At 41.0% G+C, this 27,702-nt stretch overlaps 1 protein-coding gene across 2 annotated transcripts; it reads left to right on the forward strand.

Annotated features, from left to right (window-relative positions):
- The first annotated feature begins 1,035 nt into the window (after window positions 1-1,035).
- On the forward strand, window positions 1,036-27,112 carry PTPN2 (protein tyrosine phosphatase non-receptor type 2). Of its 2 annotated transcripts, none has more exons than XM_081205644.1 (10): window positions 1,036-1,332; window positions 7,123-7,213; window positions 13,216-13,316; window positions 15,558-15,656; window positions 15,779-15,916; window positions 16,558-16,767; window positions 18,597-18,758; window positions 20,097-20,290; window positions 22,155-22,358; window positions 26,770-27,112. In XM_081205644.1, the coding sequence occupies exons 1-10, from the start codon at window positions 1,258-1,260 to the stop codon at window positions 26,789-26,791; spliced, it is 1,296 nt and encodes a 431-aa protein (XP_081061770.1). In that variant the 5' UTR covers window positions 1,036-1,257; the 3' UTR covers window positions 26,792-27,112. The 2 variants fall into 2 exon arrangements, with proteins under 2 accessions (XP_081061770.1, XP_081061771.1); XM_081205645.1 differs by having other exon boundaries at window positions 1,040-1,332; window positions 22,155-22,256.
- Window positions 27,113-27,702: the final 590 nt, after the last annotated feature.

Below are 27,702 nucleotides of genomic sequence, written 5' to 3' on the forward strand. Positions count from 1 at the left end.
AATACCATTTAGCTTCCCACCACAGTGGTACCTATTTATCTACTTGCACTGGTGTTGCTTTTGAACTGCTAGGTTGGCAGAAGCTGGGACAGAGCAATGGGAGCTCACCCTGTTGCTCAAATTTGAACTGCTGACCTTCCAACCAGCAAGCCCAAGAGGGTCAGTGGTTCAGACCACAGCGCCACCCACTCCCTTGACCCACTGCAATACACCCATTGCAGTCATTTTGTGACTGGTGTTTGCAGCACTTTTGTCAAAATTCAAAATGTACCCACTGCCCAAAAACGTTGGTAACTTCTGCATTGGTACAATCTAGTTGTATGGCTTTTGTGCATTTTAGTTTTTCATTATTTACCTTTGACAGAAAGTTAGCAAATGTGTAAGTAAGTAAGTAAGTAAATAAACGCTAGTGACTACAGCTGGGATCCTTTGCGTGTAAAGTATCTGTTCTATAGCTGAACTATGTTCCTCTCAGCATTCCTTCTTTGTGACCAAGAAACAGAACAAGTGTGGGACTAAGCAGATGAGGCACAGGGCCTGAGCAGGTAGGAAGAAACTTGATTGCTCATTACTGAACTCAACACTGGAAGGAGCAGGCTGAACACAACGTTGATGCCAAGTTTGCCCCTTTATTTTCTTTTATGTAAATAAAGCAAAAAGAAAATGCTGCACGCAGGCAGCTTCCGCGTTAACAGCCAAACTGGATTTCTTCCATTTTCCTGACACTGAGTAATCTGCCTCACTGACAGGTACAGTATCAAATTTCCTTTACAATCGTGTCCTTTACATGCTTTTTTCAGGACCCTTCAGCTTGACGGGCATTTTGCAAGTATACATAGGGAACTCCCTCGGGATCTTGAGAAGCACCCGCTTCCCGCAATCCTCCAGCGCCTGAACACGAGAAAAAAAAATAACCCCACTTCCTCCACCTGCCGAGCCCCCTCACGAAACTCGATCCACTCCCTTCCCGCCCAAAGGGAACAGCGGAGTGATCCCCCCCGCCAACCCTCCTTCGCGGCCAATGGGCGGAGCTTCCGCAATTCTGGGTAGGCGGTCATGGTGTCCTGCCGCGCATGCGCCTGCCGAGAATGCCGCCGAAGAGCCGCTGAGGCTGCGTGCGCGGTGTGGAAGGTAGTCGAGGGTAACACGGCCGGTGAAGTGGACGGGTTGTCGTCCGCGCCCTGTCAAGTAGCGCGGAGTAGGTGATGAACTTGTCGGCTCCCAGCGGCCTTCCTTCCTCCGGCTGTCGCCGCCATTATGTCCGTCACCGCCACTATAGAACAGGAGTTCCAGGAGATCGACGCTGCTAACGGCTGGCAGCCCCGGTACCTGGTGAGTGAGGGAGGGAAGGAGGGGGCGGCGTGTAGCGGGGAGAGAGAATTGGGGGCCGGCGCGGGTGGTGAGGGTGCAGGAAGTCGTCGGGCCACGACCAGCTTCCCCCCCTCCCCCAGGTAACCATTGAGGTTGGGAGAAGTAATGCGCATGTTCCAGTTTTAAGAAGGGGCGGTGATGAGCGAGAAGGAATAATAAAAGAGGGCTGAGGGGAAAACGCATGCGCCTCGGGGGTCGGGCAAGAGGAGAAGGGGGCATTTGGGCAGGTTAGTGCTGCGCATGCTCCGGTGGGGGTAGGTTTAAGTTGCTTCGCACGGGTGGTGACGAGAGGGTTAAGTTCGTCAAGCGAAGTGTCGCAAGTTCTAGCCGCCGTCTCTCCGGGTTCCTGTCTCACACTTCTGTGTTTGCTCCGCGCGTAGCTGTCGTGCTGTGGTGTTCAGGCTGTCGCAAGTCGCCGTTTCGCTCGTGTAGGTTGACTTGAGCCGAATATTCCTGCGGAGTGAAATGTCCTGTCGACGTACAGGGAAAAGAGCTGCCCTTACTGTACCAAGCGGGGCCACGCTTCCTCGTTAATGCGCGTTGTGTGTTACAACGTCACTCTACGCGTATGTGCGCTGCTGTCAGTCGCCCTGCAGAATTAATAACTTCCTAGCTGCAGTTTAAACATAGTGTCATGGTGCCAGGAACAAAGGAAATCCCGGGTTCTGCTGGAAACTCTTGGGAATGCCTCACACATTATTACCATGGAACCATAGTTTGTTGCAGCTCCCTGATGTGTGTTTGCTTGGTGGCAAATCCAGGTCTGTTGGCACATGATGTGTGAACTGGCCCTTAGTTGAGAACTGGAGATAATTTAAACTTTTCCAAAGTTTATAGGTGGGAAAAACTCATTTGAGCTAGTTGTATTTACACACAAAAGGTTTTAGAGTTCAGTCTGGATCTTGATAGAATGTGGCCTATAAGTGTTGGTTCAGTCTTGAGCCATTTAGTTTCTTATGTAAATTTTTTGAATCATCATTTTGGAGTCCTTTAAAAAGCATATGAATACACATGCTTAATACTCAAAACGATGCTAAGTCTCTTTAGATTTAGCGTGACCTAAAGTGATGGTGGTTTTAAAAGCCCAAGCTCATTACATTACTGTTGCTTTGTTACTTGTGTATGTCTATAAGAGCTGTTTGGCATATATATTTCAGGGAAGGTTACAATACAATAAAACTGTAAAACCACACTACAGTGAAGCCAACTTATCACTGCTTATAAAACATAGCTTATCCTTAAAATGCCCAGGCAGGCACAACCCTAGAACCTCACTTTCAGCAGTGACAGAATTCATAATAACCTCCCCCCCCCCAAAAAAAGCTGTGCAAATAGATGGATTTTCACCTGGCACTGAATTGTCAAAAGTGTTGTTACCTGTCATGCTTCTAGGGAAGAGAGTATAGGTGGGGCACCACTACCACAGAAGAGGCCTTATTCTGTGTCACAAGAATGGCTTTCTCTCAGATCTAATAGCATAGGCAGACTGATACAGAAGAACTGTTCATTTGGGTATTAGAGCTTAAAGTTGTTTTGGGTTTTACAGATCAGCACTAGCACCATGAATTCTGCTCACAAGCATATAGATAGCCAGTATTGGCTTTTCAGGTCAGTGGCTGTGTGCTTCCAGCTAGATACATTGGTTATAATTCCAATCCCACATTCTGAACTATTTATGGCTTCTTGATTGCCTTCAAGGGCAGCCCAACATTGCAGTAGTCCAACCGAGAATTTACCAGAGCATGAGCAACTCTCACCAGGCTTTCCTGGTTCAGGAACAGATCTAGCTGATAAACCAGAATATAAGAAAAGTCCTGCTGGATCAGGCCAAGGCTGATGTGGTTCAGCATCCTGTTCTCACAATGGCCAGCCAGATATTTTAGGAAGGACCTGAGTGCAATAGCACTCTCCCTACATGAGTTTCCCTGCAGTTTCCCCAGTTCAGTCTTCCTGCAATTGGTATTCAGAGGCATGTTGCTTCCAACAGTGGCAGTAGAACATAGTCATTGTGGTTGTTAGTCATTGATAGCCCTATTCTCTGTGAACTGGTCAAAGACACTGCCCCACTGAAGTTACCTGAACCTTAAGTGACAATTCTGAATCAAAGAGTACCTGAGACTACACAAGCCTCTTCAGCGGGAGTGGAACCCTGCCCAGAATAAATTATCAGACCAATTCCAAGACCCTCAGGGCCTTCACCTGTCAGGATTGTCTCTGTTTATTGACTCTTATACATCTACACTGATGATTAGAATTATAGAGCCAGAAGGGACCCTGCAGGTCATCTAGTCCAATCCCCTGCAATGCAGGAATCCTTCCCACAGCCATCCCTGGGTGGGCTTGAACCACCAACCTTGATTAACAGCCAGATGCACTGACCAATTGTGCCACAAGAGAACTCCCAGGATTAGCAATAAACATGTCAATAGTGCATTTCAAATGCCCTTAAATTGGGAGGCATCTAACCTTTGTGATGGCTGCTATCCACATAGTGTTTGGGAATGGGCTGCAAGTACATGGAATGTCAGCCATGTCTCCTCAGAAGTAAGTCATTACTCCCAGGTAATTATCACAGCCTTAGTGTTCTTTTGCATGCTGCCCTGAATCTTTTTGCTCCAGTCTGCTTCTTGTATTGGTATATTAGATTAGAGCCCATGACAAATCAATAAGATTGAAACCAATTCACAAATATCTCTTGGATAACTATATGTGCCTGTTCTGTTTGGAGCAATAGCTCAAGTTCTGTGTTACAAGGAAGCAGTAAGGTTATTGAGCAGGGGTCAGCAAGGTTTATCTTGCCTGGGCCGGATCAGTCCTGTGGAGATCCCTCTGTGAGCTGGATCACAAGTGCACATGCCCACGATTTTCGGTGTCTGCACAGATGAGATTGTTGGCGTCTGTGCAGACACGATTTCTGATGGTGCGGAAGTGAGTCCCTGTGTTGCGCTGGTTTAGTGCAGTGCGCGAGCGGGCAACTCGGTTCAGGGGCGGCTAATGGGCCAGTCAAACGACCCTCTGTGGGCTGCTTCTGACCCATGGGCCTTAGGTTGCTGACCCTTGTTATTGAGGGTAGAAGTAGGTGTTTGACGTGGTACTTGTTTGCCCTGATGAGGCAGTTCAGTGATTGAGTAAATTTCACCATCAGAAGAGCAGTGGGTAGCCAATATATTCATAATATTAATATTTCTTGTTGTCACTGTAGGGTTTGCCTGTGATGTGGCTTTCCTGGTTTCCATTTACTTTGGGCCTTTGAATCCCTAGACTTCTTGTCACCCTGATGGTATCTTCTAATTTTTGCAACCACTGTCAGAGCACATGTTGCCACGTGCTTAAGCATAGTGGTGTGGTTAACTCCGTCAGTAATTTCTCACATGACTGTATTGCTGCTGGATACTTTGTGAATAATGGGCTCCTCTCTGTAGGGTGGTGGTTGATCTGGTGATACGATGCTATGGGCTTATAAAGTCCCTTCTGTCCTTGTCTGCTGGCTGCGTTTCCCTAGTATTTTCTGAGCTGCATATTAGGGACTCTGTTTCTTTTCCTAACTTTGTGTGGAATATGTTGACTGTTGGTAGGCTTCATTTATTTTTTGAGTTTGGGCTATTTTTTCTGTAAGTTTTGTACTGGGTAGTGGACACTTGTGTATTTCCACTGACACAAGGGCCAATGATATGTTTTCTGATGGTGGTATTTTCTTTGTCGAAATAGGGAAAATTTTAATACATTGTTCAAAGTGATTATTTTCGGTAATCCTTACTTGCTTATTGTAAGGTGGACCAGTGTTGTATAAAAGAGGTAAGGCTGCTGAACCTGAGAGTAGTTTTGCTACTACTTCAGAGTGAGCCCATGGTTAAAGTGAGATATCAGACTAAGAAACTGGTGGCTCACTCCTAGCTGCCATGTTAAATGACTCTGTACCCTCTGTACCCAGGATAGGATGTGACTAACATTTCCATTTCTTTGTTGTTCTTGTGCTACATCCTTCTCTGGCCCCTTGAGAGATGCAGAGTCTGTGCAGCGTACTCAGTTTTCTTTTGTTGGGCCAGCTATCTGTAGGAGGGAGAGATTTGTCCTAACTAGTATCCAATTTGCGTATTTTCTCTGTGGGTCCTTGAGTTGTTTCCTGCTATGTGATGTGCTCACTACTGAATCTCAGACTAAATGAAGGATTTTGCAATACTTACTTAATAGCCTTCTTCTGCTTAAGTGAAAAAGCCTTGGGCTTGTTGTCCCCCGCCCCCCCCCCCCGCCCGCCCCCCGCTTCCAGTGTGGCTGTAAGGCGGTGTTTAAAATAATTCACTGCCATTTTAAAATAACTGCTGTTTGGCCAAACTTTCAAATCCAGACAAACTGGTTAGTCTTACCTTTGGTCTAGGGAAACAAGCCAGTTTGAAATCATGATTAAAATTAATCAATTTTAGATTCAGGCATAATGATAAACTGAAGTTAATTGAAAACAGAATCAGACCTTAAAATCCCCTCACTGCTATGTCAGGGAAGGAAGATGTACATAGGCTAAAGTTCAATGATATAATGTTAAACCGTAGTTTCACATTATATCTGAACTAGGTCAGTGACTAGGACATTGGTGGTCAACCTGTGGTCCTGTAGATGTTGCTGAACTCCAACCTGCATCAGGCCCATCCAACATGGCTAATAGTCTGGAATGATGGGAGTTGTAGTCCAACAACAGGTAGAGGGCCCCAGGTTCCACCCCCTGCACTGACTGATAGAAACTGAGTTTTCAGTAAGCTCTATATCCCAGTAGTGGTACTTAATACCACCCTGGTGGATTTCTGTTTTATTTTATTTTGCTTCGGATGCAAGTTTAAGCTTACGCTAAGTCCACAAGGAATGTTGCAAAAATGACTTTAAAAATAAATTAAAATATATCTTAACATTTGCCTCATAAGCACAATAATGGGGCTGTCATACTGGATGTAGTAGAGCACTTGGCCATGAAGTTCTTTCTCCAAATCTTACTATCAAGCTGTACCAACTAAGTTACTTTTAAACTCCTTAAAGTATCAGGATACAAATTGTTCCCAACAGAAGTTACATAAATGGAAATTTTGAAAGCATGTTGGCATTCTAGAACCTCAGTCCTGAACATTTTGTTACACAAATAAATACATGCTTTCACTATAATGCAATTAATGCCATGTGTGTATTAATATATATATTCCATTTTTAAAAGCCCCATTAGGGTCTTGAAGCAGTGGAGCAATTGTGGTGTGGAGTGGTGATGGAACTAGTTTATTTGGTATTAACAGCCAGTTCAGACACCCCCAGTGTGCATCTGCCATTCTGTTGGCTAGTTTACAGTTTGTAGTAAGAGGTTCTCTAAATATCTGATCACTGACTTGGATTAACACCATTGCCCAAACTTGTTACTGCATATCCAGGTTGGTTCTCTTCAGAACTTCCTTTCAGTTAATAGATAGACCAAGGCTATCTCTGTTTTACAGCTGTTAAATTTGACAGAAGTTTGCTACATGAATGCACTCTACTAATTTAGAAACTTGGGTTGTAATAATTTTAATCACTGCATAAAATACTGTCCTTGTTGAATTGTGATCACAGTAGTCATTGAATCTTCAGTTGACAAAGAAATAAGGATTACAGCAAATTGAGTAAGATAAATTTCTACTGTGCCTTTAAATATAATATTTGTTTTTATTTTTTCAGTATCTTTTGTTTGTACTGCCAGAAAGTAATCATAACATAATCAACTATCTTTGTTTCTTCCAGGATATTCGGCACCAGTCCAGTGATTATTCACATAGAGTTGCAAAGTATGCAGAAAATCGAAATCGTAATAGGTACAGAGATGTTAGCCCATGTAAGTAATTATTATTATTATTATTTTGTAATTAGTGCATGACAAAGTAGGTTTGACATTACCAATGCTAATACTTTAAATAGTTTTTGGCTTGTGTTGTAGAGTTTGATATGTGAAGCTCCACTGCAGTCATTGAGATGAAAGTGCATATGATCAATGAAGTCATGTAGAAATTATTGTACTTTATATAGAGAGACTTCTATAGAAGCCTTCTATCCATGCAGTATTATATTTATATCTCACTTTTCTTCTGTGGAACTCAAAGTAGTGTATAGAGGCCTCCCAGGCAGTCCTCTAGTCAGGTGCCAGAACTGGCTAACCAGAACTACACATACACAACTTCTGCAAGGTTGCTGTGCCTTCAGGAACCCCGGATAATCATTATTATCCAGACTTCTAAAAAATTGTTAAGACTGATGTTGCAGTAAGTATGTGTCACTTAAGAAGCTCCTTCATTTTTCTCTTATGCGGTTTCAGATAAAGATAGGTCATCTGAACTCGACTTTGTTATGCTGTTGAAATAAAAGATGTGACAGTTCTGGTATCTTTCAGAAGGAATACTACTTATGGTAAATATGTACCAGACATGGTTTGGGACAATTCCATGTCACTCAGTTAACCATCAGGCTGTAGACAGTACCGTATTTGGAAGAGAAAAGCTGAGCAACTGCAAATTTATTGTGATAAGCATATTCAGACAGTCAGAATGGGAGATTCCACTCCCATAAACTAGCAAATTTTGTCAAATGAAATATATTTAATGTAGATCCTGTTAAAATGTTGGTTTTGCAGAAGTGGTAATTTGTATGAATTCCACACAGTCTGTGTTGTTTTGTTATTCAATTCGATGGCAATTGTCAATTTGAAAGATTAAATGAGTGCTTTATAAGAAGCAAGGTAGAATTATTCTCAACTTTTGCTGGATTACTGAACTGCTGTCGAAAAGTGAAGATTCCAGGTCACAGTGACCTCCAGGAATTACTTTGCTGGCAGTAGAGTAATTTCTGTCTTGAGCATTTCCAGCAAACTAGGCTTATATAAACATGCCTGAAAAGTCTTTAAAAAATCCTATTGATGTCTGTGGGACTCTTCCAAGATAAATGGCTTATTGACTGGAGTTCTTGTCTGCCAGATTATGAGCTAGTATATTCAGTACTGTACTTTATTTTAATCACATTTAGAAGGGCATGTTGAAAATTTGAATAAGTCTTAATTTTCCATACTTGTCACCACCAGTGGTCCAGAATACTTGGATACTCTCTACTCTATCCACTAAGAGGCAGACTTTTAAAAAGCCCTCTACTTTTGTCTTAAGGCAGGGGTGGGTAACAGTTAAAAGTGGGCTGGATCCAGCCTGCAGAATCTTTTTATCTGGCCTATTGCCTCTCCTCAGACCTACCTTGTCCTCCAGTTGGGTGACACTGAACAGAGGCACCTCTGACCAGAGTCATACAACACCCCCTCCTCACTAGCATTTCCCAGAAATGTAGCAGTGTCTTATTATTCAGTGGTATACTTAAAATAAGTAAATCTGCAGTCTCTACAAGTAAACACTGCAGAGATGTGGGTTGTTCAACAAGCTCAGAGTCCATTTATCCCTTCATAATCTGCATAGAGCCATTTTGCTCTTTTTGGTGAAATTAGAGCTGAATAATAATTTGAAAAACTAGACCAAATGCTTGCTTTTTGTCATTGATGGACTGAAGCACAGAAGTGGGGTAAGACTGTTGTCTTCTGTATGAAATTCAACAGCACAGCTTGGTGATTCAGTGGTTAAAATAGTACTTGCTGACATCATCTTTCCGAGAACACTAGCACCAGTATGTGTGATTTACTATAACAAGATCTTAAGTTTTTCCTGTTGGCAAATGGTATGTAGTATTTACAAAGGTTTTGGTTTCTGTCCAGCAGAAACATTTGAGTTCCAATAAATTGATAATGAAAAAAGAAACTTAACGCTTTCATTTCCAAGCAAGGTAAACAGTTCCCCTTCAAGGAAACAATGTTTGAAGCATTTGTATAGTATAGATAGATAGATTGGTTCAGACTCTGTAGATTTTAAATCCTCTCTGGAAAATATGTGTACCAAAAGTGATTGCGCTTGGTATCATATTTTTTGGAAAACAGCATCTATCTCTGAGTCCAAGCTTTCATTTACTTTTTAAGGCTTGGAAAAATATGCTTGTTTCATTCATTTTGAACAGTCATATACTGTAAAAACTTTTGTACGCTTGAAGTAAATGTTTTTCTCTACAGTCCTCTTGCGTGGGGCTGGTTTGTGCTTGCCTCTTTATTGTGCAATTAGATTTATTTTCAGTCTGACAGGGACTCAAGGTTGTAGGTCTTCATTCTTAATTTCCAGCCACACATATTTTGGTTGTGTCTTTAGATGGTGTCAGAGATCCCTCCCCAACCCCTATACGGTCAGTATCGATCGCATATCTCTAGGTGCTCCATGAGTGTACAAACCCTGGCTGTAATTTAAATTAGATGTCTACACACATAAAGGTGTGCACAGCCAGGACACTATCCACATATTTGCTTCTTCATCTCCAACATGCAGCAAGGCAAGCCATTGTGCAGATTGAAAAGCGGGTTGTATCTGATCAGCTACTGATCACAAAACAGTAAGTTGCACCATACACAGTTTATTGGCTTGTAGCCCCAGATCTTCATCAAGCATAATAGAATATTTGTGTTCGCTTTCCATCTCAGTGGAACACTTCATGTATGCAGTTTGCAATCCCTAGCCTTTCACCTAGAAATGATGAAGAAACATTATTACAGATGATTGCCATGGGCAAGATACATGTTGGTGGGAGTTGTGAGAAGCCCAGTCTTGGGGGAAATTCTAATTACAAACATTTAAGAGGAGAGCTGGTGCAGTGACATGGCTTCAGGTATATGCTGGGAAGTCTGGTTAGAATTGGAGGCCTTAAACAGGCCAATGCTATATCCTCCTTACCTCCATTCTGTGATTTAAAGATTATAATGCTGGTCCATATTATATAAATTACTGAGATATTGAGTGGAACACTTAATTCAAGTACAGCTGTATTAATGTTACAACTAAAGGTTTAAATGCTACCCACAGAGAGTGCCAGGATTCTTCACCCCTGAAGAATCTGACACCTATTGTATATGCCAAATGGGTGCAGGTGTTGGTGTAAAAATATCTTAAGTACATATGATAGATAATCTGGTGATGGAATTGTTTCCTGAAGTGGTGATGCTTGTGTCCTGAAGCAATCCGGCAGTAACTTCAGTAATCTACTTGCTAGTCAGAGTTTTTATGCCCAGGTGGATACAAGGTGTCCTACCCATGTGCAGAGTGCTTCATGGTCTAGAGAGCAAGACTGGAAACCTGTGGCTGCCAGGCCAGTCTTGGCCTCCAGAGTGTCTAATTTGGCCTCTGAGGGCACCTTCCTCAAACCTAGGGTTGTCATATTTTGAAGAGCAAAAAAGAGGACACATATTTTCCAACTTCTACATTTAACTACGGATTGGACTTTTAACCCCACATAGGGCAACCCTAGTATGTGTCTGTATTTGTGCATGTATATGCACTCATATCAAGGGGGGGGGAAGGGGGTGCATGGATGTGGGTGTAGAAGAAATAATAGAATGAAAGGAAGATTAAAAGAAAAAGGAAGGGGGAAAGGGAGGATTAAATGATTGAATGAGGGTAAAGAGTGCAAGAGTAGGAGTAGGGGTTTGGGGATAAAAGTCAGCGTTCAAGACAAGGAATCAAGTTTAAAATGGGAAGTGAAGTTTAAAAATCAAAATGTAAAGACTTCCACTGTCTTTCTTTGGGTTAAAAATGCAAAATCAAAATGGAGATGTAAAGGAATAAACCAAAAATTGACAGTTTTAAAAGGTTAAAATTTTTGGAGGTAGAATTTAACTAGCTGGTGTGAGGTTCTCACTAGCTCTTGAGTCCTGGTATACTCAGCTGAGAGTTAATGCAGCTCTCTCCCACCTTCTCGAATTGACTGGGAGGAAGAGAGGGGCCAGAATTTAGATAAAATAAAATGATAACAAAGCAAAAATAAAAGAAGGGGTAGTAAAAAAAATAAATTGAAATGTGTGTGTGGGGGGGGGATTCCCTTTAAAAAAGAGAAAGAAGAAGGAAGGAGGAGAGAAAAAAATATATAATGGGGGAGAACAAAAATTATAAGTCTCTCTCTTAACATGGAGCACACTGACCTGGAGGTGGCCTGGGAGCACGTGGGGCTGCAGAGTCAGGGTGGGCAGGTGTCCTCAGGGGGAAGTTGCTATCATTTTGGGTTTCCTGACTGGGCGCTGCCATTTTCTGCCCTCCTCTGCTTATCCCTTGTCAAGCCCACACCCGCCACCAGCACCCCTCTGCTGGCAGGAGAAGGGCCCCCACAGTGTCTGCCTCACCACCAAGTGCGCCTTGCCACACAGTCCCCCAGGGGCTCACGCATTCTTCCTCAGCCGGTTGGTCCCAGGATTGAGCCTATTCCAGGTAGCGCGCCTCCATGTGGCTTCCTCCGCCTTTCCGATTCCTCTCGACCTCTCTTTTGCAAAGGTGGCAGTAGCAGCAGCTCGGGCCACTCAGCACAAGGGAGAGGCTCCCGCGGTGCCTGTCCTGCCACATGGTTCCTCTGGGCCATTGGGCAGGTTGGTCTCCATCCCGGGGCAAGAGGCCTTTCTTCATGACCTCTCCTATTCTCTTGCCGATTGGGAGTAGGAGAGGGGAAATCAGGAGTCGAGTCCGGAGGGAGGGAGGCACTGCCCCAGTCCCGGGCCTTGCCTTGCTTCGCTCACCTTCGCTGAGTCTGTACCCTGCCCAGCCTAGCCCCAGCTGCCGCAGTCACTGCCAGCCCCTCGCTTCCCCGCAAGCGGCTCCAGCAGAGGAGGAGACAGGGTGGAGGAAAGTGCTGGGAAGCAGAAGATGTGGAGTCAGAGAGAGAGGCAAGGCAGGCAGGCTAGACAAAGTGGGAACTTCACCTCCTCACATTCACGGCAACCGGAGCACAAGGGGGGGGGGGCAGACCGAACAAAAAACCCCAGACATTTTGGCGAATTGGACAAATCCACCCAGACAGAATTTTTAAGTCTGAAAAAGAAGATGTCTCTGGGAAAATCTGGACGTATGGCAACCCTTCCACATTCACCCACCCACCAGCTGATGTCACTGGGAATGTCAGCTGATGTGCAGGAGGACAGCATTTAATCTTTCATTGGCTGTGTGCCCTCTTTACAGCAGGGAACAGGATTGCTTAACAATGGCAGCAGGATGTGAAGCCTTCTCAAAAGTGCTCCTGTGCATCTGCAGGCGAGCAACAGCAGGGAAACACTTCTTCCCCACCAGACTTCTGCTGCTACCGCCACTTGCACAAAAAGTGCACAAGTTTTGATCTTAAATTGGAGGGAGTTTACAAATGCCTTTGTGAGCCTCCCTCCTAAACATCAGCACCTGTCAGATTTGACCTATGAGGCGGATCCTGATATGGATCCTATTAAGGATCTGGCCCTTGGAGCCAAGAAGGTTACACACCCCTGGTATAGAGAATGGCCAGTAAGAAGATTTAAAAAGATCCAACTCCAATAAATCTTTTCTGGCTAAAGGCGGTTTAGCTACAACATTAAATAATTGATGTTTTGAAAATGCTTAGTATGAGGATTGAAAATCTATTGCTCTTCAACTGATGCTTGTCTTATAAGACTTCTTCAAGGGAAGTTTCTGCTTCCTAGTATTTCTTCCCCACCCCAAATGCATATACTTAATTTATTTCCAAATTGCTTTGGGAAGTGGGGTGTGAAAAAGTGTATGATTTTGTATTAGACTATTTAGTCATAATATATATATAGAGAGAGAGCTATATACAAAATGTTTAAAAGTAGATCATAAATAGTTTAAATAATGTAGCTTGTACCACAATATCTTGGCTTTAAGTTTAGTGCATTGAGCAAAGTTATCCATAAAAATCTTAATACTTGATACTTAACACTCTACTAATTATATTTATTTCAAGATGATCACAGTCGTGTAATACTCCAGAATACGGACAATGATTACATCAATGCAAGCTTGGTGGTTAATGAAGAAGCTCAGAGAAATTATATATTAACGCAGGTGAGTAGTATCCGACTTTTAGGTGTTATATGCTTAGTGACTTAATTCTAATATTGGGGGGGGGGGCCTCTTCAGATGACTATTCCAGGTTTAAGTGCTTCTCCTTTGCTCCATCCCACCCTACTTCCTACCACACTCTTGGTTTGTTAACAAACGTTAAGTCAGAGTTTCCCCAGTTTGGATATAACAAGAAATTCTGGCTTAATGTACGTTAGGGTATTTGTGCTTAAGCCAGCATGCAATAGGAAAGGAGAGTGCTCATATATAGTGTTCAGTCCTGATTTGGTAAACCAGGCCACAATCACAGTTGCATCCATGTCACAATAAAATGCTGTAGGGCAGGTTTTCAACCTTTTTGAGTCCACAGCAACCTTGACCAGCTACATTCTTTCTGCGGCATCCCTGTGGAACTCAGGAGCCCAGCTATGTCACCCCTTCCCTGCAGAGCTGGCAACCTCTCACCCTTTGTCATACAACTTTCCTTGTGGAGTGTTCCCTCAGCCTCATCTTCTCTCCCCTCTCCTTGGGAGTCCTCCAGGCAGCCACAGCTGCTGCCACCCCTGCCCCAAAGAGAGGTGCCTCCTCATACTGCCCCACAGGGGCCTGGGAAGCACCTCCAGGCCAGCCCCAGAGGCACTGTTCCCTTGAGGCACTTGTGGCCAGGGCTGCTGCAACAAACAGCTATGCAAGCCTTTGGGAGGCAGAGACACAAGAGGCCAGTGTTGCCCGCAGCACCTCTGACCATCATTCAAGGCACCCCAGGGTGCCATGGCACACTGGTTGAAAACCACTGGTGTAAAGAGATTGTGCTTTCCTTGGATGTCTAACCTTATGGTGATCTTGGTAAAGTGAAGCTATTCTTCTGCAGCAAAGGCAAGGCAATGCACTGGGCTTTTGCTGATAGCTGTATAGTGGGGACAGGTACTCACAGCCCAACCTCTGTGTGGGAATCCAAATGGGATTACTGCTATCATCATAAGGATTAGAACAAGATAGGTGATGTGGAAATAACCTTGCCTGAGGCAAATGCTGCTCCATGATTGAGGCAAATAAAAAAAATCTTATGAAACTCCAATCTGGAACTTCAGATTTGGAGCAACTTTTCAACTCAAATCCCTGCTTGGAACATTGGCCCTGCAGTGTTTATGTGGGAATAAATTGTCACAGTAGCTTTTTTATTTCATGAACAACCTTTGTTCCGTCTTACCCACCTAATGGAGATCCAGTTAAGTACAACAACTCAGTAATGCTGGCTATTGAAAAGGGGACTTACACGGTTTATTTTGTTATCTTATATGTTCTGTGACTGAGGCATGTCGGGGAAAACAGACTTTGCTGAAAGAACACTAGTAAGCCATTATGGGCCAAGTGCTGCTGTTAACAGTTAATTTAGGCTTTTTAGAAAATGTCTCTGGCCAAATTGAACATGAAAACTGTTACTGAAACAAGCCAGCTGCTTTCCGGTGTGTTATTTACCCTAAAGATGTCAGTTATTTCCTCTTTTTGGCGGAGAAGAGAGGTCATGATTGCCTTTTTGAAAAATGCCACACAAGCATGTCCAAAGCAGCTGTTTATTTTTTTGTTTTAAGCAACTGAGATCTGAATATCTACTTGGATTTTGAAAAGTATTTTAAAATCCACGTAGATATGGACAGATTGACTAATAAAAAGAACCTGCTGGATCAGACCAGCTTGTCATCTAGTCCAGCATCCTGTTCTCACTGTGGCCAAATAGATGTCTGTAGGAAACTTGCAAGCAGCACAAGAGCACTTGTCCATTCCTGTGGTTTCCAGCAGCTGGAATTCAGAATACTGCCTCTGACAGTGGACATAGAACATAAGAACATAGCCACAAGGGTTAGTAGGCTTGTGGGCCAGCAATTCTTACATCATTTGGAAGGCTGGGCTAGACCTATTCATATTTCCAAAAATGAGGTGCACGTCTGACCACTAAACCATGTTAATGGAAGGGACTGTCGTTGAGTGGTAGAACACCTACAGAAGATTCTAGGTTCAAGCCCCAGGATCTTTTGGTAAAGCTGGGAACGACCCTTATAGGAACCCCTTGCTGCTAGTCAATGTGGACATTGTGGACTAATGGTCTGGCTTACTATAAGGCAGCTTCCTTTGTTTTTAATTTACAACTAGATTATTGGGTGATAGTCAACTTTGCTTCCAAGATTTAGGTTCTGAGTTATGTTAGACTGCTGACTGAATGCCTCTTTTCCCTTATTTTTACAGGGTCCACTTCCTAATACATGTTGCCATTTCTGGCTAATGGTATGGCAACAAAAGACCAAAGCTGTTGTCATGCTAAACAGAATTGTTGAGAAAGATTCGGTGAGTTGCCATAACTGCATTAAAATTGGTTTTATTGAGATCAACATGCAATTAGTGAAGTGTATATGGTTTATTTTCTACTTGCGCTCTGTTATGTGGAATTTTTTAATCTTATAACTTAGGTGAAATGTGCACAGTACTGGCCAACAAGAGAGGAGGAACAAATGATGTTTGAAGAAACAGGATTTTGTGTCAGGTTAAAATCTGAAGATGTCAAATCCTACTATACAGTACGCCAACTTCAACTAGAAAACCTCGATGTAAGTTTTCATCAAAACCTGTCTCCAAAACCCTTGTGAAAAGTATATGTCATTCTTACCATGGCATATTTCATGTGACAAGTTATCTGCAGGTGCAGGAGCAGGAGCATGTTTGTCCTTTGGTGCACAGAGAACTGCTGATTATAACAATTAGCAGCTAGGCACAGGCTTAAGCCCTGTTCACACTTAACTGCCATTTGCTACTCAATATACTTGACTTCAGCAGCCTTGGCCTTCAGGGTTGGGGAAGAGTTCATTTTGAGAGCAAAACATTATTTGAATGAGAGTATATCTTAAGGGTACACAGAATAAAGAAAAATAAATGTTTGCCTTTTAATGAAACATGATATTCAAACAACAGCTGATACAGAGCAAACTTTTGCATTGAACAGGAACCATTCTCTATGTTGTGCCAACACACACACACACACACACACACACACACACACACACACACACACTTCCAGGAAGCTTTTAGGTGAGGACCATTCAAACTTACAACCAAGGGATTCAGTTTGGAATTATTTTCATAATAATGAATTGTTACATTTGGATCAGCCATCTTACTGCATGCTGTTTTGCCTGGATGCAAAACAAATTTATTCCAATAAGTTGCTCTTAAACCCATTTCTTTTTGTTAGACTCATGAGACCAGGATGATATTCCATTTTCATTATACTACATGGCCAGACTTTGGAGTTCCTGAATCCCCAGCTTCATTCCTCAACTTCTTGTTTAAAGTCAGAGAGTCTGGATCCCTGAGTCCTGAACATGGGCCGGCAGTCATTCACTGTAGTGCTGGAATTGGGCGCTCCGGTACATTTTCATTGGTAGACACATGCCTTATCTTGGTAAGTTTGTCTTAAATGCTCCTCTAAGAACTGCTGCTAAGTTTATTTGTGGTGGTATGGAAAAAATCCTAATTTACAATGCCTGAATAACAATTGAAAAACTGAATTCTGCCATTAAATGAAAAATAGTGTTAGCTCTGACAATTTAGACCAGGGGTAGTCAACCTTTTGATACCCACTGCCCACTAATGCATCTTTCTTGAGATGGGCGGTAGGGGGTTCTACGGCACAAGCTGAATCCTCCTTCCATCGAGCACTGGTGGGCGGTAAAGAAATGTTACCATCAAAAAAGATGCATTAGTGGGCATCTACCGCCCACCTAGAATCCTGAAATGCCCACTAGTGGGTGGTAGGGACCAGGTTGACAACCCCTGATTTAGACCAAACATCTTGAACGAGCAAAATAAATACATCTGGTTTGTTAAATTACTTTCTTGAGATGTATGAACTGAGTAGTCTTGTGGTTTGTAGTCCTGGTTTGAGCAGTCTTTAGAAAGCAGGACTGAAAACTAATTTGATTGTGATTTGCAGAGATCACTCAAACTGTGATTTCCCAGTTAAGACATTAAAGAAGCTGGTTTAACAAATGAAGCTGGATTCACAAGGAGAAAGGAAGTTATTTGCTTGTTCTCATTCCAGCAAGCCATGGTTTAGACAGAATGTAATGTCTTAAACAGGTTTAAGTCTTCCTCTGATTTCCATGACAGAAAGTAAGAACTGTGGTCAGGGATGCAGTTGAGGTGAGAGCAAGACCTACAGTATGCATTACAGTGGTACCTCGTGTTACATACGCTTCAGGTTACATATGCTTCAGGTTACAGACTCTGCTAACCCAGAAATAGTACCTCGGGTTAAGAACTTTGTTTCAGGATGAGAACAGAAATCGCGCTGCAGCAGCGGGAGGCCCCATTAGCTAAAGTGGTGCTTCAGGTTAAGAACAGTTTCAGGTTAAGAACAGACCTCCAGAATGAATTAAGTACGTAACCAGAGGTACCACTGTACTGCAATTTTTATATACCCTTGTGCTTAGCCTCTTGACAAATTTAGGCATGTTAAGACAGTAAGGGCAGAACTCCCACGTTCAATATTTTCTCTTTCTGCACAGGCTACTGTTGTCAAGCAAACAACGTGTTACATTTCAAGGGGGTGGGGAGAGAGATACCAAACTTTTTTCAAATTGTTGCATCAGGAGCTGTTTGAATACAGTGGTACCTCGGGTTAAGAACTTAATTCATTCTGGAGGTCTGTTCTTAACCTGAAACTGTTCTTAACCTGAAGCACCACTTTAGCTAATGGGGCCTCCTGCTGCGCCGCCGTAGCACGATTTCTATTCTCATCCTGAAGCAAAGTTCTTAACCCGAGGTAATAGTTCTGGGTTAGTGGAGTCTGTAACCTGAAGCGTATGTAACCCGAGGTACCACTGTATATGTATCATATACTAAACTTCAGCTTTCTGTTTCCTTTGGTAATACTTCTGTTTTTTATCTTCAAATGAAAAGGCAAGTCAGTGAGTGAGTTGAAGTGTCTTCTAGAATATCAGCATTCTGATAACATGTGCACTCTCTTTGGGTGATAATTTTTATGCCTTGGAAATCTGCTGTAGAGGCTTAAGGGGCCCTCTGGTGCAATTTAGGGTTCTGCAGGGGATAGGAGAGGAAAGCTATGTGCTTTAGTATCTGCTGGTGCAAAGTTGGAGCGCTCTCCTTCTCTCTCTTGTTGCAGAGAGCAGTAATACTTGCATGAAAATCATTTTATTTTAAAACAGCTTTCACCCTGTTCCTGAACTGCCATAGTGCCACTAAAACTAGTTGCTATTTTTTCTTACACAGATGGAAAAAAGAGAAGACCCACTTTCTGTAGACATAAAGCAAGTTTTATTGAATATGAGAAAATATCGAATGGGACTTATTCAGACTCCAGATCAGCTAAGATTTTCATACATGGCTGTAATAGAAGGAGCAAAATACATAATGGGTGATTCTACTATACAGGTAAGCGTTTAGCATAAATTGACTGCTTTTTAAATCATTCGCTCAAGAGTTTGTAATGAAATTATTAATAATGCCAGATCCAGCTGTTCAGGGTTTATGTCACTTGTGGGCAACCTCCTTCCTGTGGTCCAGTTTTGGCCCATGAGACCATTTCCCCCAGACCTGTGAGGTGCAGTCGCAAGCTATATCAACAGATGGATGTCTGTTGCTGGCAGGAAGCAAGGGTGATTGACCAAATCAGCAGGATTAATCATGTGCTCATTACATTGACTCCCCTGCTAAAATGAAGGGGGAAACCTTAGTTTTTGTAGCATCTTGCACCTGATGTCATTGTGGTGTTGGTCAAATTTAGCCCATAAGCCTGATCTTGATAAGGATCTGGCCTGTAGATCCAAAAAAGGTTCTGAGTAAAATTTATATAGTGTTTTGATGAATATAGCAATTTTGTAAAACAGACTTCTATGCTGAAATTTAATTATTTTGTGATTTACTTTATTTTATTTATAAATATACAGCTGTAACATAAAAATATTACAGTTTATAGCAATATAAAACCATAAAAACCATGCAGTAAAATCATAAAAAGTTAAAAGGAAGTTAAAACCAAAGGAATTAAAAACAGACATCAGTAGACAATTGTTGGGGTGTACTTTTAATTGCCTGCACAGGCCTGGTGAAATAGAAAAGTTTTCAAGTGTTTAAAAGTTAGATCCAAGGAACAAGAAACAGACAACCACTAGCAGTGGGGGGTTTTCATCCAGAACTCACCAGAGCTCAGTTCTGGCACCTCTTAGGTGGGCGCAACTGCCATTATAAGAGAACAAGGGAGGAGTTCATGATTAGTTCAGGCACCTCTTTTTCTAGAGAAATAGCACTGGCCAGTAGTACTATCCCACAAACACTAGAGGAAATATATACCATATTTTTCTGTGTATAAGACTAAGTTTTTGGCTTTAAAATAACGTCAAAAATTAGGAGGCGTCTTATACACGGATACATTTCCCCTAATTTTCTTAAATCTGAGTCCCCCAAAATGGGGACATCTTATAGATGGAAAAATACGGTAAGTATGTTTCATAGCAGTTTTCGTGTTTTTTCAAGCACAGTGTCTTTGGATTTTGTTTTCTTTTTGTTGTGGAGTGTTATAGTGCAAGCTTTAAAACAGTCCTGTAAATGTATGTATGACATAGTATTTCACATATGGAAAGGAACCATTGAACCCAACTTGCCGTTCTTATCCAAGGATGTTGTAGCTCACCTTTGAAAATAACTGTACCTGTGACTTTTCAGGTAGTTAAAAAAAACCTTCAAAACTCTAACAAGCTGTCCTCCATTCAGAATCGGTGGAAGGAACTCTCAAAAGAGGACCAGGCACCAAGTTCTGAACGCTCCCCTCCACACCCAACCAGACTAACTACAGGGAGGCACAATGGGAACAGAGTGGGATTAGAAAACCAGGAGCAAAGTGAGAACATTATAAATACTGACATGTCTTCTTCAATACAAAATACTGCAGATCCAAGTGCTGACACGTAAGTATCATTTTTATATAATAACTTGAAAAGAGGCCACTAGCAAAGGCCATTTTTAAAAACCAATGCCATATGATTTGAAGAGAGTACCCCTTGTTACAAAATCCATACTATTGATTGTAATTCATGTCACTTAATCTTGATGTTACATTCTTGTTCTGAACTCTGGAAAGTGTTTGAAAGCTGAATGTGGTGGTATGTATATGGATTGAGACCACAATGGAGTTAGTAGATCTTTGTTATATAAATCCAACAGTTGTTTCAGGATCTGCATCTTGTTTTGTTCTGTTTGTGCATCCATTGGAATATCATTGAAGAGCTCTATAAACCTAGTCATAATAAAGAATTTGAACTACTATTTAAAAAGGAAGCTTATAACCCTTAAAGCTCCAGTGTTTTGAAAATATTCAGGAAGTGTTAAAACACTTGCTGTGTTGTTGTATGCTGATGCAAACATGCTCAGTAGTAATTGCAATGAATTGGGTCCAAACTTCACCTAACAGAAGTCAACTCTGGATTCAATTCAGTAACTTCTAGATCTTAATCATGATCTGATGTGTGTAGTAGTGCAATCTGAAACCATGACAGTGTTTGTCAAGTTAAGCCCTTGCTCCAGATCGCATGTACAGAAGAAGCAAGCAAAGAAGTGGGAAGGGTACCTTGACCGTGTTCTGCTTGGTGCAGATGGAACACTAAGCAATGGAGTATATGCATATATACATCGCATTCCTTCCTCCTTAAGGAGTGTAGAAAGTGGGCATACACATATATAAAGGACATCACCTGTTTCATGGTGTTAGTGATGTACATGTCCCAATGCATCTATTCGCCAGCTATGTGAATTAGTATGAAAGCATAAAGGCTTGCATCCTTAACATTCCTTCTTTGAATATCAGGTTAATGGAGAAGGCCTGCCCATCTCCTTTTCCCTCTGCAATCCCCTCCGTGTCTTGATAATCTGTCCATCATGATTGGTGGACCCTTGGAATAAGTTACGACAGGGAGCCACAAATGGAAGGAGGAATTGGTAGAGATCACGTTGCATGCAGAAGAAATACTAGATCCATATTATCTATGTGCAGAACATAGTACTTATGCAACTGGAGTATATTACCTTGAATATCAAAACCCAGATCAACAGTTCAAAATGCATTTTCTCTCTTTCTCCCTCTTCCTCTCCACCTTAGTAGCATAACTTGATACATAAACTGATTTTTTTTCCTCCCATAGTTTACTGTCAGTCACTGGGGGCACTTTCTATTTTCTATACAGTACTGAGTTTCATTTCCAGATAAATTCAAGAAACAGGATTCAACCTGTACACTAGATCAACAACTGCAGTGATCAACCCTTTAGGGCTGAAGCATAAAAGTGGGCATAAGCTCTTTTTTTATTTAAAAAAATGACAGATTTGGAGGTTTCTTCAGAAGCTTGGCCATTTATCTTTTGGAATGCTTCCTCAACAGTGGACACCCTTTAGAAGTGCCACATATATTTTACTTGTAAATGATGCACACAGGTAACAATGGAGGGTGGGAATCATACATTTGTTCAGTATGTGTGTGCATGTGTAATGTACCTACATCTTGGATGGGTTTCCTCTTGCCCACTTACAGAACTCTTCCCTTGGAAGCTTGTCAGCCTGATGATCTTCCAAAAAGACCTTCTTAATAGGATTAGATATTTGTGGCCAGGTTTAAGCTGCCATAGTTCAATTTTGTATTTAACAAACATAAGCAATACTGATTCTTCTGGGGTTTTTTAATTGATGTGTTTTAAATGTTGCTACCTGTCATGCACTCTTAAATCAAAGTGGATTAAAAATCTGCGACTATACCTGATCATTTTTTGTTTTCCTTTCTAGGGCTGTTCGGAAACGGCTAAGAGACGACAGGAAAGCTAACACAGCACAGATGGTGCAGCAGATGAAGCATAAGCTGAGTGAGGCTGAACGAAAAAGGAAAAGGTGGTTATATTGGAAACCTATTCTCACTAAGATTGGGTTTGGTTCAGCCATTTTCATTGGAGTTTATTCTTGCTGGAAATTGTACTTCCAAGGTGCTCTCATGTAAGTGAGTGCTTCTGCAATCATGCATCTAGTAATATAAAGCTTAAATCGGTCCCACTGATTTGAGGGGAACATAGCAACTATTTCTAGGTGCAAGACTGCTGCTGCAGTTGACAGAACAAGTGAGAATATAACTGCAATCGATGCAGTAATCTTGTAATGCATAACACATGAAGTAACCTGATCACTAGTCACTGTGGCTGGACTCTTTGCTTTAGGTACTTATGGAACCAAATTGCTACCTGACATAAATTTTATTTATTTATTTATTGGATTTCTTACCTGCCCTTTACCTTAAGACCCCGCAGTGGGGTGGGTTACATCAACAAAATACGCAAATATAAAACAAAGCAGTTACAACTGTAAAATAAGAAAAACAGTTCCATAGTAAATGCAACTCCTTATATAAAACAATGCCCACATTTTAAAACAATTTGATATATAAAATAGTGAGAAATAGTACGCAGAGGCAGACTGGGAAAAGGTCTCCACTTAAAAGGCTTGTTGAAAGAGACCGGGGGAAGGGGGGCGGGTTCAATAGGGGCTAAAAGACAGGGTAGCACCTGTCTAATAGGGAATTCCGAAGGGTGTCACCATCCTAAAGACCCAATTTGTATATTGTATGGAAAAAACCTCCTGGAAAAGGTGGTTTCTGCAACAGGCTCTTTTACAGTGCTTGACTGGGTATATAAGGAGTTAGACGATCCTTTAGGCATCCTGGTCCCAAGCTGCGTAGGGCTTTGCACACCAGTACCAGTGCCTTCAACTTAGCCTGGTACCTAATTTGTAGCCATTGCAGTTTTCAGCAGTGGCATGAATAGGATAGTCTGCACCAGAAAGCAGTCAAGCTGCCACATTTTGCACTTCCTGCAGCTTCCGGGCGAGCGTCATGTAATCCAGTCAGGAGGTTAGCAGCTCATTGATGACAGTGGTCAGATTATCCCAATCTAGAAACAGCCATAAATGTCTTACCAGCCAAAGCTGATAAAAGGCACTCCTAGCCACTGAAGTCACCTAGGTCTTTAGTGACCAAAATGGATCCAGGAGAAACCTGCTTCTTCAGGGAGGGTGTGGTTGCGTCTGTAGTAGGCATTTGGACAATTATTCTGAGTCCAGAGCCACACCTATCCACACTCATGAGGCAAACTAATGCATACTTTCAACAACCATGTATATATTGCATAAAATGATAGTCCACTAGATGTAGTAGACTCAATTGCCAAGGCTTTATCAACTCTCATAACTGGATAGAAGCAATAAACAGTGTGGTGTCATACTCTGAATACAAAACAGTTACATTTGTGTGTGTGTGTATAATATACCATCAACCATTTATACTATCCAGACCTAGAATAAATTTTGTAACTCTATTTAATCTTTTTTTGTAGATAACTGTATTTTTAAAAAACTACATTTGTACAAACTTCTCTGACAGAAAGAGTATGCATTAGTTATCGGTCATCCATCCCCAACATTTCAAGAGTGGTTTGGAAATTTACTGATATCACCACCCCAACTTAGTGATTTAGTGAATTGCCCTTTTGAGGTATTTGGTGTTAAGCAAATAGGGGCTGCTTCTCAGTTTCTACTCTGTAAGTTGCATTCATGTATTTATGCTTGTAGTTACCTTTTATTTAAAACTTGAAAATGTTTAATTTTTATAAGACTACTGGGAGCTTCAATATCTCAAACAGACTCTTTTTGAAGGGAAGTTTGTGTTAAGACTGCAGCTACTGTTGGAAGCCATAGCTTGTGTTTAAAGTTCAAACATTCCATTAAATGTGAAAACGTTTTTGTGTGTCTCACTTGATTTGACTCCTATTCCTTGAAATATTTTAGTATCTTTTATAGTGGTTGTAAACAGCATGTGACAAATATCATCATATTTTCTGAAAAGAAAAAATGTAGGCCATATTAAGTGTTGCAGCTGGAAACAAATAAATAGCCCATAATATGAATGTTTTCTCCAAGAAAGGAAATGGAAATACTATTTTTCTTATATGTTGGCCTATGGATAGTGGAATAACAGTAGAGCTACTTTTTGACAGTGAAATAGCATCTTTATGAATCTCAGCACCAACAGAATACTTAAGACAATTGAACTACAATACTCTGATATGGACACAATATTATCAAACATTTTTACAGTTTAGGACACAGGATTTTAAGGAAATGTCAAGCTTATTCCACCCACCATTCTCATAGATGTATTAGAGACATAAATCAGGGCCAAAAAAAATACAAAACTCTTAATCCCAGGTCTTTTGTTTTTCATTGTGGGGAGAGGAATTATGCAATTTTAGGATTACTGAGTTACTATAAGTGTTCTAAGGATCTTATAAATTCTAATCCTGAACAAATGGGTGGCACCGTATGTTTGGAGAGTTTTGAAGTGTAGTAAGCTTCTTGATCCAGTACAGCATAAAAGGAAACTCAAGATTAAACAAAATCAAACTCAAGGTAGAACTAAATTAAGGAACTCTTGAAATATATTTTTCTCAATTCTTACTGTTATTTCCCTTATGGATTATTAAATGTTAATAGAGGGAGTCTTTTGGAATTGTGAAGCTTGAACATCAAAAAGGTACTGATCAGAATGTCAGGATTTCTATATAAATGGACTTTTCCTTTTCCAAGAAACCAAATGCACAATAGAAGATGGAAATGTATTTCATTTCTGGATTAAATTGCCAGTTTCAAACTCACATTTAGGCATCTTGAAAGCTTGTGTGCATGTAAAGAATGGTGGTACTTTTTCCATCTTACTGTTCAATACATACCCAGGTCTTATAGGCATCTGCCTCAGTGAGTCAAATTATTGGTCTATCCAGCTTAGTAGTACTATTGGGGTTTGGGACATAAGTCTTTCCAAGCCCTACCTGGAGATGCCAAGGAGATGTCTGTTACAACACTTACATTAAACTACTGAGCTGTGCCCTCCCTTTCCCTCAGAAGTAACTTCATTTTTTGCTCTTGGCAGCATTTTATGGAGCATATTATATTGTCCTTGCTCCTTAATATTTTCACCATATTCATTTATAAGCAATTTTATTCATGATCAAAATAGTTGTTGCAACTGGTTCTATCAGATTTTAATAAATATTTGAGAATATTTTCTGTGCAGTTTTCATTATAGATGAATACATGCAAATCCATACACATACTATATATATAAAAAACTATTCATATATATAACTTTATCTAACTATAGATCTACATATATCCAGTGCTTTTTTTCTAAAAAAAATGTTTAGGGATACTCTCATTTTCCTACTCATATTGAAATACTGCCCCTCAATGAGGCCAAACTTAGATTCACAAAATGTTTAAGGGTATGTGTACCCCTGCGTACCCCCAGGAAAAAAAGCATTGCATATATCTATACTATGTTACAGTGGTTTGTGTGGAGAAAATGAGCAAAGCCTTAAAAGTGAGTACCACACAAGTCACTTTTGTAGTTGATATGCGTCGGGTTATAATAGAGAAAGACAATATATTATTCAGGAAAGAGTAAGCCTGACTAGTATTTGGGAGGGTGGCCACCTTGCTGGAGAGGGAAAGGATGTCGGTTCTTTCTTGATATGGGAAGCAACCCAACAAAACTGGAATTCCTGACTCACTCGCCCCTTTCCTGTGTTTTTTGGGTTTGTGTCTTCCACTGCTTTTTCAGTTCGTACCTGAGTTGTCCTGGGTCTGTCTCAATACCACTTTGGTGCAATCATCTTTGATGTTCATCTGCCCAAACATTTGTTTTACATTGTTGGCAGTTCCCATATGATAAAAGGACTGAGAACCTTATGCAAATAGAAAGCTAGATTTTGGGTTAACTTTTTTGCCCATCCAATTGATTATTAGACACATAATGGAAGGTTTGCATTTCTAACTAAAGCAAGCTTGTTCAAAATACTCTAAAAGCCTTTGTCAATTCCTAGTTTATCCAACATATTAAAACTTTTTTTTTCAAAAATATTGCACTCAGTTGAAATGCAGTGGTTACCACCTTAATTCTCCATGTTTTCTCTTGTATCCTCACAACATTAGTTTTAAGCTTTTCATTTTAGTTCTAAAGGTAGTGAAATTTCCAGGAGAGTCAAATGCAACAAAATTGTACTCATCGTACAGTGCACTTTCCTTTTAATCAAAGTGCATTTTTGTGTTTTTTTCCTCCTAATTCAAAAGGTCCTTAATTGGAGCATGAATGTTCCTAGTGCCTTTCTCATAACTAGTTCAAAGACATTTTATCCATGATAGGAAGGGTACACCTGTTGCAATAACCACTCAATATCAAATAAGGCCTTCATGACTTTCAAAAAATATTTTAACTTACAATTGCAGTAAAACTTTAATACCTCTTAGCAGTATACTTCTGTTTGTACTGAATCTGTGACTCTTTTACATTGTGTGTCTTTAGGCCGAGAGTGACCGACACCTAGATCTCCAAGACTTGTGAATATTCTGCAGCTAAAAATTATATACTTTTGGCATGCAAAGCAGGACATGACCCCTCTTCAGGAACAAAACTGAGGTCTGAGCAATACACAAGTGGCCTCATAACTATCTGTTTACAACGTAAACAACCAGGGAATGAAGTACATCACCAGCAAAAGACTTTGCAAAATGAAATTTGTCTTAAGTGATTTATGCTTGTATTAACTGTAGAGAGATGTAAGAGATCACATTAGAAAATACTTTGTACTGCCATTCTTATTGTATTTTTTATACTTTTGGCAGCATTAAATATTTTTTTTAATTGACATACTGTTGTGTGTGTATTATTCCTCATCCCACAAAAGGGCTATTTCATTTCACAGAAATTCAAGTGTCATCCCTAATTTTTATCACCTTCAGCTACCATTATGGCCGCCTGAAATATTAATCAGAATATGTATATAGAAAAGCTAAGGAAGCTATGTTGAGCCCTTAAAAAACTCCAAAATCCAGTTGGGCAATACTTTTGTGACTAACCTGGCTTCTGTTTTTCATTAGGCAAGAAGTTATTAAAAGGGGGTGAGAAAATAAACTAATATGTCAGCTGTACATACATACGATTCTGGAATAAAGAAGCAATGGTTGCTCCTGGATGAGGGAGAAACATGGTAGTCTTTAGCCATTTAAATTTTTGATTAAATTACTTGTGCGATACCTTGCCTGACGAGAACATTTGGAGGTTTCACACTTTTGTGATACTTAAGCTGGTCCCCAATAAAGGTATTTTATCTTCATTTTTAAAACTCGAGTTCATTTTATACACCTACAATCTTGGTAACTAATCTACGTTACTTTTGTCAACATACTATTAAGTTTTTTAAAAAGCAAAAGAATACCACCCACCAGTAACAATAGC

Source organism: Podarcis bocagei (genome assembly GCF_964188305.1).
Source record: "Podarcis bocagei genome assembly, chromosome: 8".
NCBI lineage: Eukaryota > Metazoa > Chordata > Lepidosauria > Squamata > Lacertidae > Podarcis > Podarcis bocagei.

Coding starts and splice junctions, on each gene's coding strand:
- PTPN2 (XM_081205644.1), top strand. CDS start 1,258: ATGTCCGTCACCGCCACTATAGAACAGGAGTTCCAGGAGATCGACGCT. Junction 1,333..7,122: donor GCTGGCAGCCCCGGTACCTG/GTGAGTGAGGGA, acceptor TGTTTCTTCCAG/GATATTCGGCACCAGTCCAG. Junction 7,214..13,215: donor GTACAGAGATGTTAGCCCAT/GTAAGTAATTAT, acceptor ATTTATTTCAAG/ATGATCACAGTCGTGTAATA.